This window comes from Pyrus communis, chromosome 10 (genome assembly GCF_041283825.1).
Source record: "Pyrus communis isolate YQ-2024b chromosome 10, ASM4128382v1, whole genome shotgun sequence".
Classification (NCBI taxonomy): domain Eukaryota; kingdom Viridiplantae; phylum Streptophyta; class Magnoliopsida; order Rosales; family Rosaceae; genus Pyrus; species Pyrus communis.
In genome coordinates, this window is record NC_142574.1 from 15,462,547 (window position 1) to 15,479,337 (window position 16,791).

At 35.8% G+C, this 16,791-nt stretch overlaps 1 protein-coding gene across 1 annotated transcript; it reads left to right on the forward strand.

Moving 5' to 3' along the window:
- The first annotated feature begins 3,048 nt into the window (after positions 1 to 3,048).
- On the forward strand, positions 3,049 to 6,535 carry LOC137729651 (adenylyl-sulfate kinase 3). The gene is made up of 7 exons (XM_068468647.2): positions 3,049 to 3,599; positions 3,708 to 3,848; positions 4,315 to 4,464; positions 4,571 to 4,689; positions 4,813 to 4,897; positions 5,426 to 5,472; positions 5,958 to 6,535. Exons 1-7 carry the CDS (start codon positions 3,368 to 3,370, stop codon positions 6,054 to 6,056), a joined length of 873 nt encoding a protein of 290 aa, XP_068324748.2. The 5' UTR covers positions 3,049 to 3,367; the 3' UTR covers positions 6,057 to 6,535.
- The last annotated feature ends 10,256 nt before the right edge of the window (positions 6,536 to 16,791 follow it).

Sequence of the window (16,791 nt, forward strand, 5' to 3'; positions counted from 1 at the left end):
GGTCTTGGCGCAGCTGTATTTACATAAATTTATCGTGTTCTGCTTGGTAATTCCTCTTCCAGGCTTCTGCTGTTCCTTGCACTTGGAATTCCCGTTCTTCCGTCACTTGATTTGTAGTTGATTGGTTCTTGGTGGAGTTTCTTGGTTCTAGAATTATGGGGTTTTAGTAAAGTAAAGGTCTGTGCATTCTACCTGTTTGTTGATTTGTCTCAGTGAGAATTTCTTTATGTTTGATGAATTCCAAGGCCGATTGTCATCGTCAACTAGTTTGCTCGTCGGTTTCTTGAAGAATTGTTAATTGTGGAGGCTTAAAGATTTGGTTTTGGTTCAATTTCTGGTAGTCTGGTTGGTCTAGGAATGTTGATCTTACTTCCCTTGATAATCTAGTATGCTCAATGCGTGTGAATTCTTGCATTCTGGTATGTACAATTTTGTGGTTGTTCCGATTATGGTTTGTGTCAAAATTCAGAAATGTAATGTCTAAGAAGATTGTTCAGCAACTAACTGAGGAGTGGTGCAGTATTTTCCTTATTACAGCCTATAATGTCGAGTCTAACCAACTCAATTGTTAGCATGAATCTACAGTAAGTCCGGTTATACGATGAAGTTTGATGAAGTTGTAAACGGTAAATCCCACGAAGGGTAATTCCGTGATGTAAGTAGGTAAATCTCACGAAGGGTAATCCTACATAGATGTTGATTTTCTGTTGTTGAAATTGTGAAGGCCGATGCCACTGTTAAGAGTAGTTGTATTTTGGTAAAATCCACAAAGGGCAATCCCGTGGTGCTATAGTTAAGGCCGATGCCACACTATAGTTTGTTATTTGTCTGTTTAAAGGCCGAAGCCAATGTTAAATGAAGGTGTTGACGGTAAATCCCACGAAGGGTAATCCCGCAAGAAGTTGTTATAACCAGCCTAAGGGTGTGTTACAATTTTATAGGAGGCTGTTCTTCGATTGAAACTCTTGCGAGAGGCAGATGGAAGATTGCAGATGGTTCAACATTGTGTTCAGTGATTGTAGATGTTCTTCCAATCTCAAACTGGGTTTCCCCAGTTGAGATTGAGGGGGAGTATTAAGTATACAAGTTAGCAATACAGTTAGTAAGTTGGTTAGAGTAGTTAGGCTCTCCCTTATAAAAACAGTTGTGTAACCTTCATTCTATCAATGAATACAAAAGCATATTTCTCTCTCTAAATCTATCTCTCTGTAAAACTCTCTGTGTTGATCTTTCTTCTCTTCAGCTTTCTTCTTGATTTTCTTTCAATTTCCAAACATTACAATGTAGTTAACAGGTTAAAGCTTAATTTGTTATAAATGCGACTTGTTTGTCTAAATTAGTGAATACCAATGTTTGATTTCAATCTAATTTCAAAACTTATAAAGATCGTTTCAGGATTAAATCCGTCAAAACTTCATTGTCAAAAAACAATTAAAACGTCATTTTGGACGACATCACAAACCGTTAGTTAATTGAACATTTTTGCGCCCGATAACAGGGGATAGACGAACAGTTTTTCTAGAGTTTAATTATGTCAAGGGTGATTACTAATTATGCAAAATTGCAACTTGCATTCCAACACCATATCCAACCTTTGAGTTAAAATATAAAATTTTTAACTCAAAAAATTTAGGTTTTAACCCAACAATAATTTTTCTGCTCCAATCTTCCTAGGTTAAACTTTTAGTTATTAAAGAATGAATTAAATTTTTTTTTAAATAACTTTAAAAAAAAAATTATGTAGACTATCGTAATTTAATTTTATGAACATTTTAAATTAAAAATATTTAGATTCTGATAAATATTGAAAAATCACTAAACCGATACCATGAAACTCGTGGAACTCTATGAAAGAATATGAAACACATGAAAGATTTTTTTTATAAATTATTTTAGCTGTTGGATTTGATTTTAGATCGTTTGAATTTTTTTTTTTTTTACCCTTGGTTTTGATCTTTTTTTATTTTTTTTATTTTTTTTAATACATTGATATTTTGATCTTATTTGTAACATCCCACATCGATCAACGGAGAGGGGGCGATGTGGCTTATATCTACATGCCCACCTCCATATAGTACAAGGCTTTTTGGGAATTCACTGGCTTCAGGTTCCATCGGAATTTTAAAGTTAAGCAAGTTCGGGCAAGAGCAATCCTAGGATGAGTGACCCACTAGGAAGTTCTCGTGTGAGTTCACAGAAACAAAACCGTGAGGGCGTGGTTGCGGCCCAAAGCAGACAATATCATGCTACGGCAGAGCTGAGACTGGGATGGATGTGACAACCAACATAGCTCGATTTGAAGTCCTAGTGGACATTCCAGGTTGGAGGTGTGTCAGAATGGTATCAGAGCCACTTTGTCGTGTGGTGCGAGTGTGCTGACAAGGACGTCGGGTCTCTAAGGGGGTGGATTGTAACATCTCGCATCGACCAACGGAGAGGGGGTGATGAGCCTTATTTTTACATGCCCACCTCCATATAGTACGAGGCCTTTTGGGAACTCACTGGTTTCGGGTTCCATCGGAATTTCCCAGGATGGGTGAACACTAGGAAGTTCAGACGAGTTCAGACGAGAGCATTCCCAGGATGAGTGAGCACTAGGAAGTTCTCGCGTGAGTTCCGAGAAACAAAACCGTGAGGGCGTGGTCGGGACCCAAAGTGGACAATATTTTGTTACGGTGAAGCCGGTTTGGGATGTGACAACATTAGTTATTTGATTCAATGAATTTATAAATATAATACTAAACAAAATACACACATATGGTGGACGGCGACCCACTAATCCAGCGAGAATTCTGGCCTAAATTTGCCCCAATAATAAGTTTTGGGTTAAAACGATTGAATGATTGAAACAAGTTGAGGGATAAGTTTAGATTTAAAATTTGAGTTTTACTTGAAAAAATTAGAATAGGTTTAATTAAAAGTCCAACACAATAAACTACAATAAGTGTAGAGAAATAATTAAACAAACAAGGAACTCCCGAATTAAAGCAACATCAACGTGCAAATTTAATCAAACGATCAACAGAATCATTACGTCGAAATTAATCGCGGCGGTAACGCACGTTTTTTCTGCGTCTTGAACGAAGTCGGTTTCACAGCATCGTGAGAAAAAAAAACCAACGGTCACATTTTTATTAAAACCGATCCACCCCTGTTACCCACCGACAGCCCTCAACACTCTCACCGCCACAAACTCAACCCTCCATTTTCCCACGGCCTCCCTCCAAATATCCCCCACCAAAATTACACTCTAATTCGTATCAACATTCAGATTCACTACATATATCTTTCCGGGCTTTTAGAAAAAAACCCAATTTATATTTTCGTCAAATTCAAATTCAAGGAAAAAAAAAATTTTGGGGATTTGATGATTTTGCGAGACATGCAAGCCAAGTCACTGCAATGGGAGGCGTCTCCGGGGATCCGGGTCGGGCTCAAAATGCCGCCGTCGTCCTCGTCCTGGTCGCAGCTGGCGGTCGTGAACTTGCGCGGTGGCGCTTCTGTAAATAGCTTGAAAGCCAGAGGTTTGTTTGTAGTAAAGGCCATGGAGGTGGAGGGTTCCAAAACGGCGAGTCTGAATGGGCACGCCGGGAGCTCAGGTACTGGGTTATTTCCTGAGTTTCGCATAAACCCATTTGCAATTTACCATGTAGATTTGAAATTTTTAAGCTTTTATTTGAATTTGTTTTTTATTTCTTGTTGAATAGATAAAAATGGGAGCTTGTTGTCTTCGGTTGGAAATTCAACCAATATTAAGTGGCATGAGTGCTCATTGAACAAAACTGACAGGCAGAAGTTGCTTAAACAAAAGGGCTGTGTCATTTGGATCACCGGTCTCAGCGGTTCAGGTTGGTATTTTCTTAATTCAAAGTTGTATATACATATATACATGCCTACATACATATAAATGCATATATAATGCGGGCGTATTCATGGCACCAATTTTTTCCACAATTTTTTAAATACGTTTTTTGTGGAGTCCACTCCGTATTGTATTTTAATGATCTGAACCTTATATCTTTTAGAACATTATTTGTAGATCATCCTTGCAAAAAATAAATTAGACAAATCCAAAACCCTTATGACACGCATTTGTAGTGAAGAAAATGGACGAATACGGTTTTACAAAGAGATCCTAAACCCTTGATGCAATGGTCATATGATTTCAGATGTGGGTGATTTTTGGTGGATATGATCTATGAAGGATGACCGAAAAGATAGATGGATTGGTAGTCTAACAACACCTATACCCATCTGGCAATGTGCCGATAGAAAGTTGCTCATTACTTGTGTATTATTAATTTTGTTTGTCAGGGAAGAGCACGGTGGCATGTGCTTTGGGTGGGAGTTTGTACCGCAGGGGGAAGTTGTCGTACATTCTTGATGGGGACAATGTCAGGCATGGCTTGAATCGTGACCTTAGTTTTAAAGCAGAAGATCGTGCAGAGAACATTCGGAGGATTGGTATGTCTATGCCTCCTTTTAGCTTAACTAGGCCCTTTTTTAGATCAACTATGGCTGTCGACTTCATTATATAATCATGAAGCATTGGCTTTGGTTTTGTATTCAGGTGAGGTGGCGAAATTGTTTGCTGATGCTGGTGTTATTTGTATTGCTAGCTTGATTTCTCCTTATAGAAAGGATCGTGATTCCTGCCGTGCAATGCTACCTGCTGGAGATTTTATTGAGGTTGGTATTTTCACTGGTTCTTAAACAGATGACTGTTTTTCAAGTTTCAACTCTGAGCTTTGAGCATATGTTTGAAATAATTCTGGAAGAAGTTCTCAGTAAAGCGAACTTGTTTTGTGAAAGGTGTTCATGGACGTTCCACTTCAAGTTTGTGAAGCTAGAGATCCGAAAGGCCTATATAAGCTTGCACGTGCAGGGAAGATCAAAGGTATAAGCAAACTACTATCTCGGTTTTTGGTTACCGAATTGAGTCTTCTTTATTTTAACAGCCTGCTTAAGGTACTACTGCTACTATAATATTAATGTTGATAGTTCTTTTTCCCGTGCAATACAATAAACATTGTGAATCTTATTATTGTTTCTGAAACTTCTGTTTAAACAATCACTTGGAAAATTCTTATCTGGGATGCAAACCTGTGGATGTGGGTGTGAATCCATGAATCTTCTTCCCTTGTTCATTGACATGTTTACTTTTGATGTTAGTAAATTTCGACATCTCATATAGGCCCCTTAAGTGTGACTCTATTGCTAATTAAACTCTGGGCAATTTGTATGTTGAGTTTTATTTAAATGTGTAGGTATGCCAATCCCACTATCCATATTCAGAAGCACCGCATATTTTCATTTCACATTGCACAAGGATTTATGGTTGAATGGCCATATTGTCTATCACTTCGATAGTTTCCTAGTCCAAAATGCTGATCATTACTTATACCGTGTCAATCTGGCATTGCAGGATTTACCGGGATTGATGATCCATATGAGCCACCACTAAATTGTGAGGTATGTACCCTATCTAGAGAAAAGCAGAATACACCTTTGAAGTTAAAGTTGAACAGGTGCGGGTACATACAGACTGCACATATCATATATACATAAATGTTTCTCATGCTAAAGAGCAATACGCATAACGTCATGTTAGCTGGGGAATATCAACTTAAAGATAAAATAGTTAAACGCAATCCAGAAGAAAAGATTTTCTACGTCAAGAACTTGAATTTGAGATAAATTAGTCGCTTTAAATTGCATTCGACCATTTCAATTCTTATTTTTTAATTAGCCTGTAGGGATATGATGCAGACTAAAATGAATGATGATCTGGACTTGGGGGTGACATGTATGATGTAACTACGGCTGCACATAAACTTAATTCACCTGTTGTTACATTTTCCTTTTTGGCCTATACTGTGCTTGATTTTATTGTTTTATTCCAAATACGAAAGCCGAATTTCTCATTTGTTGTTTTTTCATCCTTTATCTGACTTCAGATAGTATTAACACATAAAGGAGGAGCGTGTCCTTCCCCATGTGAGATGGCCGAAGAAGTGGTTTCTTATTTGGAAGATCAGGGGTTCCTCCAAGCATAAGAAGTTGGTGGAACCCTTCCTTGAACTGTCAAAACTTTGAGCTCTACTGCAGATGCGGTGAAGATAGTTTCTAGCGCGCTGGGTGGATGCTATGCATCTTGCATTACAGATAAGATGCAGAAATCACCTGCTCTGATGCAATATTCCTGTAAACGCATTAGTTAATTGCTTGATTAATTTGTGCCAAATCTTCTTTATGTTTGATGTTAGTTTGAATTGTGGTCTCCTCATTGTAAATGATAGAGCGGAGAGTTTCTTGTTTCGAGTTTGATGTGTTTGTATCATCTCGTGGCGTTTTTACGTGCATGCGTTTGAATATTATTGTAGTTACAAACTGCTGCTAAACTCTTTGTACTAGATCTAATATGTAACTAAATACTTGGGGGAAAAGAAGGCCAGAAGAGCTCTCTATAGACGATGTAAGATGAAGAAGAATTTACTTAGAATTGGATGCCTTATTGGTTTGTGTTCTTTACAAAGTATCCATGAAACTCTCTAGTTTAAAGACCGAAAAGAAAACAGCGAGAAACAAAACAGAGGTTTTTGTTACTGGCCTTTGCCTTTGGCATATGCTATTATTAGTGATTTAGATAATTTAGTAAAAAGAAACAAAAGCAGAGGTATCTTAGAATACCTTCTCTTTCTTGTTTGTAACACTTCTCGTAATTTATCATCAATGCGGTGCCAATCGGATCCGAGACTAGTTGGACTTTAGATGTAACACAAAGCTAACAAGTTACCGGACGACCGCGGGTAAAGCCTCTTAGGTTATTATAATTAAGCCTTTAAATACACGATCTGGATCTTGCTCTGAATTGTGAATCCCAAAAGGGGGAAAAATACTCATAAAGAACTAGAGGAAAAATGAAAAACCCTCTAAGAACCAACCCACCTCATCACCTACCCTCCCCCAACCATAAGGCCATAGGCCACACTAAGATTGGACATGATAATTTTTTACACGATTCGTGAATACGACACGTAAATGACACGAAAATAACAGGTTACGGGTCAACACGATAACTACTCAAGTCGTTATCAGGTCACACGATAAGAACCCGTTAATATTGGGTCCTTAATAGGTTTACACGAGAGTGACACGCGGGTAATCCGTTTCGACACATTAAGAAAATTGTTATTTTGATGATTTTAATTTTTGAAACTAATAAAAAAAATTTACTATAAAATACAATAATCATAGTGTATACGTATATATTGTATATCAAATATGGATTATGTATCATTATTCTATATAAATTTAAAAATTTGAAGTTTTATTTATTATAAATTTTATAGTATACTATAGGCAATGAGGAAAATTAAAAAAAAATTATAAAACACATTAAAAATAAAAATATTGAGTAATTTAAAAATATCAAACACATTAAAAAATTATAATAATTAATTTATAAGTGAGAAAAATGTGAAAAAAAAATAAGCAAACACTCGTGTCCACATCCTCTACACTTTGAGAATGGGTACATCAAAGTATGGATACATCGCCGTTTGAAATTTTAGAACCATACAAGCCCTCATGAATAGTATATTTAAGGGAGATCAAAATAAAATAAAATAAAAATATTCATAATCATTAATGTACAAGTCTGAAAAATGTGAAAGCATATACAAACGCTCGTGATTGCATCCTCAACCTTGAAACGCAACTCCCTTCATTTTAGATATCCTTGAACATTTGGTATTTTGTAGTAATGTACTAATTTTTTTTTTATTAAGCTCTTATTTTGGGGTATGTAATGCTTGAAAGACAAATGTTTTTTATTTATTTATTTTTTATGTTTTGAAGTAATATATATGTGACAATGTAATATGCATATACTAATTTAGTATTATGTTTTCCTTTTTTTTTGGTCAAATTATTTTTTTTTTCATTTTCATTTTTTATTGATTTAAAATATATTTACTTTAACGGATAACGGGTCGGGTCATATTACCTGATAATATTAATAGGTCGATTTCGGGTCAGGTCATATTATCCGTTTACTTTAATGGATGTTACACGACATGACTTATTAAGATATCGGATATGTCATGAAAATGACACGAAAATTCTTTTAAACTACAGGAAGGGAGATTTGAACTTTGGGTGTGGAAGGAAGAATACACTGTTCTAACCATTTTGACTAAGCTTAGGTCTACAAGGCTATAAGGTACTTTCGACTACCTCATTTGAATTTAAACTATTTCCTTATGTTATTTTACCCAAAATCAATATCTTTCAATCCAAAACGGATATTATACTATTTGTGGTACAGTAAGAAATCAGGTCTATTATTGATTAGTGGGGATTTGCCAAATCATAGGATAACATAAGAGTCCTAATTGATATTGATTTCTTGTCTAAACAAATAAGGCATCATGATTAGTTGCACGGAATAAGGACTCCAAATCTTAATCAAACGAGATTCCATAATTTCCTCAACAGCAATTAACTTGTTGACCAAGTTAACTGATTGCTAAGAAATTAGTAAATCATATTCATTGATATTCACAATCTTGCATGGTTACCATCTTAGCTGAAGGCTGTATTTATATGGTGATTAGGGGATGAAAAATTAATGATTTTGACAAAAAGAGACTAACTTGCTTTAGGAACAAACGTTGGCTCAATGAATGGTGTTTCAAAACTTGAATGTTGTTTTGATATCCCAAAAACTGTCTTTCGTCGGGTGATTACCAAACATCAATGCATGAAAACTAATGAATAATTCCACAAAAAAGGAGTAATTGCAAAAGTAGTAGTAAAAAACAGAGGTATCTTGGGACACCTCATTTTGCTTTGAATTAGGGTCTCTATATATAGTCAATGGAGGTGTCAACTGTCAAGGATTGGATGGAATTGGATCGGATTGCTGCCCGTCTCGAACCCAGAACGACCTGGATTGTCAATGTAGCACACACAAGAGACCGGCTTTAAGGTGGCTCAAGTAATTCATATTAATATAATACGCAAGGCAAAAGGACTCCATGGTTCCGGTACAATGAACCGAATCACCTAGACCGGCTTTAAGATGTGTGTTCTAGGATGATTCGGTTCATTGTACAAGTTAGAGTGGTTCGGTTGATCATACGAGTTAAGAGCTTACACGTCAAGATCACATCAATAACTTCTAAGATCTCTCTCACACACGCACAAATAATTGTACATTTGAGGGCATTGAATTCATGGATCCATCTTAACACTAAATTATCGCTTTTCCTTCTCCACTTGGGCTAATTCCAAGAGATTGGAGCACACATATAATGATATTACCAAGTTGTAGAGAAAAATAATTATCATTCATCTATGCTAGAAAATGAAACGTTCTATCACCTTTTCCACATATTTTGACATTACTAAATACTTTTATTTGTCATTTAAATAATGTTAGTAAAACAGTAACAAAATAGAGTTATATTAGAATACCTCAGTTTTTTTAACATTTTTGGTACTTAATCATCATCAGTTGAACTCTAAGACTTGCTACACTTTCGATGTAGCACAAAGCCAACAAGTTGGTAAACCATCGGACGGTACTATCCATGTGTTAATGCTCAAACCTATAACGTTAGCAAACTTAAATAAATGATTTTAGGTGAGCTAATAAGATGGGCTAATTAAATGGACTCAAAGATGTAAGTGGTTCAACTCTCAGAATTGACTTCCATTGTGTTGTTCTCAATATATTGATTTCAAAACTATATAGTGCTCGGCTAATATATTTACTTTATTCTCTTTGATTCATCCGACCCCATAATAGAGGTTTTTACCCCTTTATATGGGTCTCACCCCCTTAGGGCCTCTCAAACCAACATTTAATGTGCCAACTACTTGTACTAGACTACTCACAGCTTTTCAACTACTCAGCTTGGCCTTTGTCAACGAAGTGACATTCTTGCAGTCGCCTGGCACCGTCTTTTAAGGGCCAAGTTGCCCGAGCGTCTTGCTCGGACCTCGATTACTTTGCCTTACCTTGCCGAGCATTGCCGCTGTCTTTATGTCTCATTCTAGGCCTCTGTTATTGCATGCATGTTGTTGAGTAGTCCAAGTAGCATTCGAGTACTTTTGTTCTTAGAGACTTATGCCATAAAACTGCCAACACACCCACGTTCTCTTCTCGGTCGATTGGTCTATCATGTGTCTCAGTCGACTTGAGCAATCAAGTCGACCTGCTCTAAACCCCTTGGGCTTCTTGGCTTTTCTTTGGGCTTATGTCTTTGAATGAGTCTAAATGGGCCCAACGTTAACAAGTCCCCTAACTCTTTGGTCAAGGGCCTTATCTTAATCATGGAGTTGCAATGGTCGATCAGTGCTTCATGTTGCACTCGACCATCCATTTCTTGTTTCTTTGTGATGTTTTTGAATTAAACTGGGTGTATTTTACCCTCTTTTATGTTAATGTGCAACTAATTGTATTTAAAATCCATTTAAGGGAAAAAGGGCAAGTTGGTGCTTGCAGTGGAGAATTAAAGATTGATGGTGATAATGGAGAATTGAAGATTAATGTTGATTTAAAGGTCCAACTAGTGTTTAGAGTTAATTCAAGACAAATATGGACCTTTAGATGATCAATAGTCGAATGTTAAAGAGTACTTTGGATATCTAGCCTGATTTGGAGGTGCAAATAAAGGAAAAAAATGTTCAAAAACTTGGCTTAATGGTTAGGATCTCCTTGCAATCTAATGCAGCTTATTTTGCATATAAATACTAGGGTTTCACATCATTTTGATACAAGCCCCCTCTTGAGGATGACCACAATTCTCCATCTCCTATCTCTTTGACTTTTGAATCAGAAACAAAACCCTATATCCCTTTATCATCCACTGCCACCAAAGAAACCATGCAGCTGTGCTGTGCTCGAAGGAATTCCACATCAGAATTGCTTCAAGGGGTTTCTTCTATTAATTTCACTCTTGATGTTCTTCATATTAAGTTTAACATATTTTGCGATTATGTTGTGTAATTAGGTTCATAGCTAAGGTTTTTGGATGTAACCTTGCAAAACTATTCTTTGTCATATTAAGTTTAAGCGTTCAAGTTTCCAATCTGTTTTCGTGTTTCATTCACTGTTATGGGACCATGATTTTTTAGGGCTAGAGTAAGGCTGATCCGAATACTGCTACCTCAGAAGTTTGGTCATGGGTTCACCAGCTTCGGCGGAGCTGTATCAGATGAAGCAGGATGCCACCATCATTCTGCTTCGGGGTGCTAGGCGGAGCCCAAGCGACTTCGCCGAATGACCATGCTTGTTCCACAAGACACGATATTTGATCTGGATATGGACTCAATCAAATCCTTTAAGTCTTAGAGTCTCTACAATCTAGGAATCCATACTCCTAAGAGGATGCAATATCTACTTACTAAATATCCTCTTGGATTCTCCCAATTTAAAACAAGGATTCTATCCTAAAAAGGTCTATCTCTCATGGTAACACCATCTAGGGTTCATCTATTGTAACACAATTTATACACTTGACTTCTCTTACCCACTGCTTGAGTCTCAAATCATTCACTAATATGTCTGTCGAATAGCCTTTGGCCGGCACACACACCCCCCTGGGCCAAGGATTTGCTTACGGCAATTTACTGTTTTGCATGTTGTTCTAGCCTACACGAATTTGTGCTCAACCACTGGTTTCGGAGGTGCGCATATTTGGTTCCAATGACTCTGCTTAATTGATATGTTTTTCTTGATGTTTGATAACCATTAAGATTACTTATTTGGTATTTAATCATCGTTATAGTACACAATGTTGGACATGTGAATGAAGAAGAAACTGCTATATAAAAATCCCGTCATGTGATTTCTTTGCTTCTTTGAAGTTTTCTTAATTCTTCATGGATTCTTAATTGGTAATCTAAGTTGAACATCACAACTAAGTTGCAGATTAAGACTACTAGATCAAAACCACACATCAAATGGATGATCATAAATAAGTAAAATGGACCTTAGTTGCAGATTGAAGAGTTGAATATGTTTTGACTTAATATACATGGATTTGGCTCGTAAGGGTGAAATTGAGATCCTTAGTCTCATTCTCATCGTTTTTTAATCAATCTATCTTTCATATTTACATGTTCCTGCATTTTAAATTACTTTTTATGTCAAATAAAATACCAAATTCAATTTGTTAGTTCCATTGTTAAGTTAGGGTTCACATAAAACCAGTAATCTGTAGAGTTCTAATTAGTCCCTATGGTTCAACACCCTTACTTGTGTCATTATACTATCCTTATTTTTGCATTTGAAAGGAATACAACATGGCACATAAATGGTTCCTGAAATTGACCCACACCATCAAGATGGTGCCTAAAATTGAAAATTGATCAATGTGGTCCTTCCATCACAACCTTAATGTAGGAAAGCTTAATGTAGGAAAGCTTACAACCTTAAGCTCAATGTGATGGAAGGACCACATTGTGTACTATAACGATGATTAATGTGGTCCTCCCATCCCCTACATTAAGGTTGTGTAGGAAAGCTTACAACCTTAAGCTCAATGTGATGGAAAGCTTACAACCTTAAGCTTAGTGTGAGAGACCCTCACAACATATGAGTGATCGACACCCTCACAACCTTAATGTAGGAAAGCTTGTTGGGCACTCCCCTGATGATCTTGGTTATGCGGGAAACGGCGAGCTCTGCTTTGATATTTTCACTATGCAAAAAGGTATTTTGACAACTCTTTTAATTAATTGTTAAATTATTAAACCCATATCAGTACAGAACAATTATCCTTTTTTTTTTTCCCTTTTTTTTAACAGAATTGTGACAAAAGACCACATTTATTTGCGATATCTATTTTTAGGGACTACGTTAGTTGATTTTTAAATTCAGGAATCATCTTAATGGTGTGGGTCAATTTAAAAAATCATTTGTGATAAAAACCTTAAAATGTTGTGAAACCCATTTATGTCTACACAGGGCTTGTGTGTGCACGACAAAACCAACATTCTTCACGCGACCGGCGTTAGATGATCCCTTGGCTCTGGTGAATTCGTTGAGCGTTGAACAATTCAAACCCTATTTTTACCGTAAAAAAAATCTCGGCTGATTGTAAATTCAGTCAAATTTTTTTGTTGTTGGAGCAAATTCAGTCAGTTAAAAAATACAAAGAAAGTTGCGGCCGAAAACTTAAAAAATAAAATAAAAACAGAGGTATTTTAGAATACCTCATTTTTGTTTCTGAGCTCTCAATCTCTCTTCTTCTCTCTCTCTGCCAGTCTCGAACCCAGGACCAGGTGGGCTGTTGTGGAGCTCGCACAAATCCAATCCAATCCAATACAACCCAACGGGCTACCGAGACTGGCGTTGTTGTCTCCGTAATTAATTTTATTTGTAATCTCCTTAGTTATTAATCTGTTTGTTTAGATTTTAGCTGGTTAAAAACGCATTAATAAGTGATTGTTCATAAAATCTTTGCACTTGCTATTTTTATTTTCTACTAATATATGTTCGCTTTTATGTGCAGCTTGGATCGTAGGAGACCAAGTTCGAGTTTACTAATCTGTCAATTGTTTCAAATGTTCTTTATTGCGAGATGTGATGAATTCTATGATAATGAGGCTTCAATTCGTGATGGCAGTCAGAGTTTAGAGTTACAAGTTATTCTAATGTTCTATCTTTGGTGGATGCCTGTGGACATGTTGAAGTACATAGACAAAGAAGTTATAACACTTGGAGCGTTATTCCTTAAAACAGAATGTTGTACACTCTTACTTTTAAGGTTAGAGTTTTCTTTTCATGGTAATTAAACCAATTTCGTCAAAAAATCAGGGGATTGGCTCCTTTGTTGATATTTTTCTCATATCAATATAAAATTCAAAGGAGAGATCATTGTTATTTACACTCACAGAAAATCATTATGCATTTTTTCATGTAAAAAATGAAAAGCTTTAAAAATGTCATATGAACTTAAACACATTTTTTTTTATTTGTCATATGAACTAAAATTTTAAACGATCTGTCATGCCAACTTTTCTGAAATCAATAATTTTAAACGACAATTAATGATTCTGAAAAGTTGGTATGACAAATCACTTAAAATTTTAGTTTATACGACAAATTGAAAAAAGTGTACAAGTTCATATGACATTTTAAAAACTTTCCAATAATGCTTTAATTATTTAAATAAAACCTAAGAAATAATAAAAATAAAATAGAAAAACAAATATTTAAATAAAAGAAATCAAAATAATGACACAAATAAATCTCTCTGTGAAAATATTTTGCTTCAATTCTCTGATCTCTGGAAAATCAAACTCCAGTTACACGCTCCGATCTCGGGATACCTCTAGGATGGACACGTGACATAAGAAAGTACCTATCTAACTGTCATGCCTCGTTTTCGAGACATGGCTAAAAATAGATGAATGGTCCAATAGTGTAGTAACTCCACTTTTATCACATGACTGCATCTAACCTTTGTGTTAGACTGCCTACTTACCCTAAGACAAGATCAAGCCATTCGTAGTTTTCCTTTCTATTAAGCTCTGAAATTTCTCAATGCATACACGGGTAAGAACATAGAGAATTAGTATCACTCAATGGCCCTCAACAAGCATGGCTCACTAGATTCCATATTACGTAAGGCAACTATTTAACAACCATGATTGTCATTCATCTTTCACATACATTGCACTGTTTTCCAACAACAATTCCACAATCACAACAATAATCGAATCAATGAGTCAAAGATGCACAATATTAACATTTAACTAAGTTAATCAACTATTAAGATCATATATCACTTCACTAAGTTTAGTAAAGCTAACCTCAAGGTTTGGGTTGTTCCGAGAACCTAGCGTAAGTATTTTTGGAACTACAAAAGGATGTTAATGGTGCAAAAAAAATAATAAAATATTGAATCACAATTTATAAAAAGAGGACTGTAGACCAAAAAATTATTTTCGAATTTCTGGACTGTAGATCACTAAATTTATTCAACAGACTGGGCCTGATCAGGGTCAGCAGTAGAAGCAAGAAAATACAGTAGTTCAGCCCATATTTTGGTTGGATAGTTGCGGGCCAATCATAAGAAAAGCCCAGATTCTGGGTGTTGGCTGAAGTGAAAGGTAAGCCCATTTTTTGGGCTTGGACCACGAGGCGCAACAGGCCCAACGGATTTGGCTGCAGGAGTAGGACGCAAATGTCGTCGTTAAGGGACAGTTGCAAGACGCGGCTTGGCGATGGATTAGGGTTTTTTTTTTTTTTTTTTTTTTTTTTTTAAGAAAAACTAATAAAAAAATGTTTAAAAATTTTGAATTTTAACGATAAGAAATAAAAGGTAAAGTGAATAGTACACGATTGACTTTTTAGTGTAAAAATGTGGTTTTTCGTTCAAATGAACAGTATCAGGAGTTTTTCGTTAAAGTTCTTTTTTTTACCTAAAAAAATCGAATTTTGTTTTTTTTCTCTCTTTGTATTCACACAATTCATTATGCCAATATGAAATAACTTGATAACATAAAATATTGCAAATCAAAATCAATACAATAAAATATTGCGTAAACATGAACAATATTTATAATTGAGCAATATATGGAACATAGCAAATATATAAAGTAAAAATAAATTCGTTGCCCATGCATGGTGATACTTTAATTCAAAGAAAATAAATGAACAAAATCCTAAAGGGACATGATTTGAGACATTAAGACCGATAATAAACATCAGAATTCTTTCCCAAATTAAGACAGCGTAGAAGAGGAAAGAAAACTTTATACTTACCAAAACGATATGGAATAATTATTTTGTTATTTTTTTATGGTAATAATTATTTTTGTTATTATAATACAGAATACGATACGTAATATAAGATGTGGCCATGTACCTAGCAGCATTCATCTTCTCTATAAATACAATCACAACGCATTGTTTGCTTCAACTCAGGCCACTGCTTCTCACTCTATAACGTTCTCCCTCGAACTTTCTCGATCTCTCTCCCAGCCTTTCTGATCTGCTCGTCAGTTTTTGAACTAGCAATCGACCTACAATGAACATTCGGGGCAACAACATTCTGCTTGTGCTGTTATACGCTTTCGCTTTTGCAGGTTTGCTTTGTATTCCTATCATAGTTTTATGAAAAATAATGAGTTTGAGTCATCATAAAGCTTCAGAATGAAGATTAAACACTTACTGGCCCGATCTCTCACTACGGTTAGTTTTGGTGTTAATGTTGAATTACTTTGGTGGGGCATATTGGCTGAGCCCTCTAGGGAGAATAGCTTCTCTATCACCAATTTTATACAATCGGTTACACCTAAGAGACAGTCGAGGCCAAGACAATTATAAGTCACCCTAAGTAAGGGAACAATACTGTCATTGATGCTGTTGAGCCGTAACTTGTGCCCCAAGGCAATACAGAGCGACCAAAAGAGTACTGCTATTGTTTGTGTTTAAACAATATCCAAATTACCTAGCTATGTATTTAAACAATATCAAATTTATTTATTGACAATATTACCTATGTACTTTAATTTTAATTCATCGCAACATAATACGATTAACAATTAAACAATTGTTTTGTGCTTTACAGGGTTTGACGTAAATGGCTTATCCTATGATTACACTTCCAGTATTGAGGCAAGTTTCCCAACAACTGTTTTGTTAGGTTTACGTAGAGATATCAATTAAATCTAACAACTTTGTTCCCTCTTTTGTTCCCCTTGTTTACAGTGTTTGGCAAAGCCTCACAAACCACAATATCGCGGAGGAATAATTGTAAACCCGGAACT